At 33.9% G+C, this 1,537-nt stretch overlaps 1 protein-coding gene across 1 annotated transcript; it reads left to right on the top strand.

Moving 5' to 3' along the window:
* The first annotated feature begins 113 nt into the window (after nt 1–113).
* Nucleotides 114–1,407, top strand: LOC129579969 (sodium leak channel NALCN-like). Its single transcript, XM_055470161.1, has 4 exons — nt 114–364; nt 435–574; nt 643–828; nt 903–1,407. The coding sequence occupies exons 2-4, from the start codon at nt 467–469 to the stop codon at nt 1,221–1,223; spliced, it is 615 nt and encodes a 204-aa protein (XP_055326136.1). The 5' UTR covers nt 114–364; nt 435–466; the 3' UTR covers nt 1,224–1,407.
* The last annotated feature ends 130 nt before the right edge of the window (nt 1,408–1,537 follow it).

The raw sequence follows: 1,537 nt of genomic DNA, 5'->3' as shown, positions 1-1,537 counted from the left end.
TTTCAACATGCTCGCAAATGTTTGAATGTGTTTGTAGAGTCGTCATTCTCTGTTCCAGTGTGAGCACAACAGTAAGCATTAAGCTTTCGATATTCACATCGTTATATCTCAGAAATCATCCCAACTGATTTTTATTCACGCCTGAAATCAATTTTTCTACAACAACTTGGAACCAGTTCCCAATTTCATTTTTTTCTTAAATTATTTATAATAAATCATCATGCAGATTAGTTTTTATTCAAAGCATTTGCAAAAAGGAAAAATGTGAAATATTGAGTTCTATAATGATGCTTTCAGTCTAATTTTATGCAAAAAAAAAATACTTGGATTTTTGTATTTCTAAGGAAGGATTATCTGTCCATATGTAAAGTTTATCGATTTTACAACAATATTTCCTGATTTTAACCAAAAAAAATTCAATTGATTCAAAATAGTGATGATCATCGAATAACATAATTTAGTGAAAATGTTAGGACGCAAACAAAGTTTGAAAGGGGACTTGATTCTTGCCCATGCCGACTATGGACCAGAGGAGAGTCTCAATGAAAATGCAGATATCGATTGGGTGAATAAAGTGAGTGAAGAATAATAAAAAAATTTTTTGATCAGAGCATAATCAATTTAATATCATTTGAATATTAGCTATGGGTGCGGCGTTTGATGAGACTGTGTGCCCTCTTATCACTTGCATCTGTGTCCCTTAACACACCAAAAACGTTCGAAAAGTTACCTATTCTTCAGTATGTCACGTTTATAGTTGACACATCTATCATAATTTTATTCACCGCTGAAATGATAGCTAAAATGCACATTCGTGGAGTTTGGAAGGTAAGCGTTCATCAAAATATCATCATTTTGTCGAAGTCAAGTGCTGATAATGCTTTTCATTCAATCATATGCAGAAAACTCTACAGGTCGATGTACCCTATTTCCGCGACCATTGGTGTCAATTCGATGCGAGTATGGTTTTATTTCTATGGATATCGGTAACTTTACAAGTATTTCAATCATTGGAAATTGTTTCACCGTTTTCCTATCTATCGATACTTCGGGCGCCAAGGCCATTGATTATGATACGATTTTTGCGTGTGTTCTTGAAATTTTCAATGCCAAAAAGTCGCATCAATCAAATTTTTAAGTACGTCAAATGTATTGAATTGATAACACAAATCGACAAATTTAAGAAAAGTTCATGCTCCAGAGCAGTGACTAGTATGGCTTGAAAGGACTTGGCCACGAGACTTCAAAGTCACCCACCGTTTGTCTCTAGCACGTTAGGTTCTTCAGAAAATGACCTATCTTGAACAATTCCATGTTTTACATATGCCAGATTTATTATTGTCCTTAAAATAGCTTGTGATCATATCAAGTACGTTGACGGATAAGTCGGCAATTTGACCAATCGGAATCGATTCACAATTTTTTTTTGAAATTTTGACTAAAATTACCGATTTTTGGACAATTTTGTATGGGAGGTACCCGATTCTTACTGGCTTCAAACTTTCTGAGGTTTCATTTTTTGGAGAAAAAATAAGAT

Source organism: Sitodiplosis mosellana, unplaced genomic scaffold (assembly GCF_009176505.1).
Source record: "Sitodiplosis mosellana isolate CC-2019 unplaced genomic scaffold, AAFC_SMos_1.0 Smas_scaffold_6835, whole genome shotgun sequence".
In the NCBI taxonomy this organism is placed as follows: Eukaryota; Metazoa; Arthropoda; class Insecta; order Diptera; family Cecidomyiidae; genus Sitodiplosis; species Sitodiplosis mosellana.
Note: the sequence above shows the minus strand (reverse complement) of the source record. Positions and strands in the feature narration are given on the sequence as shown.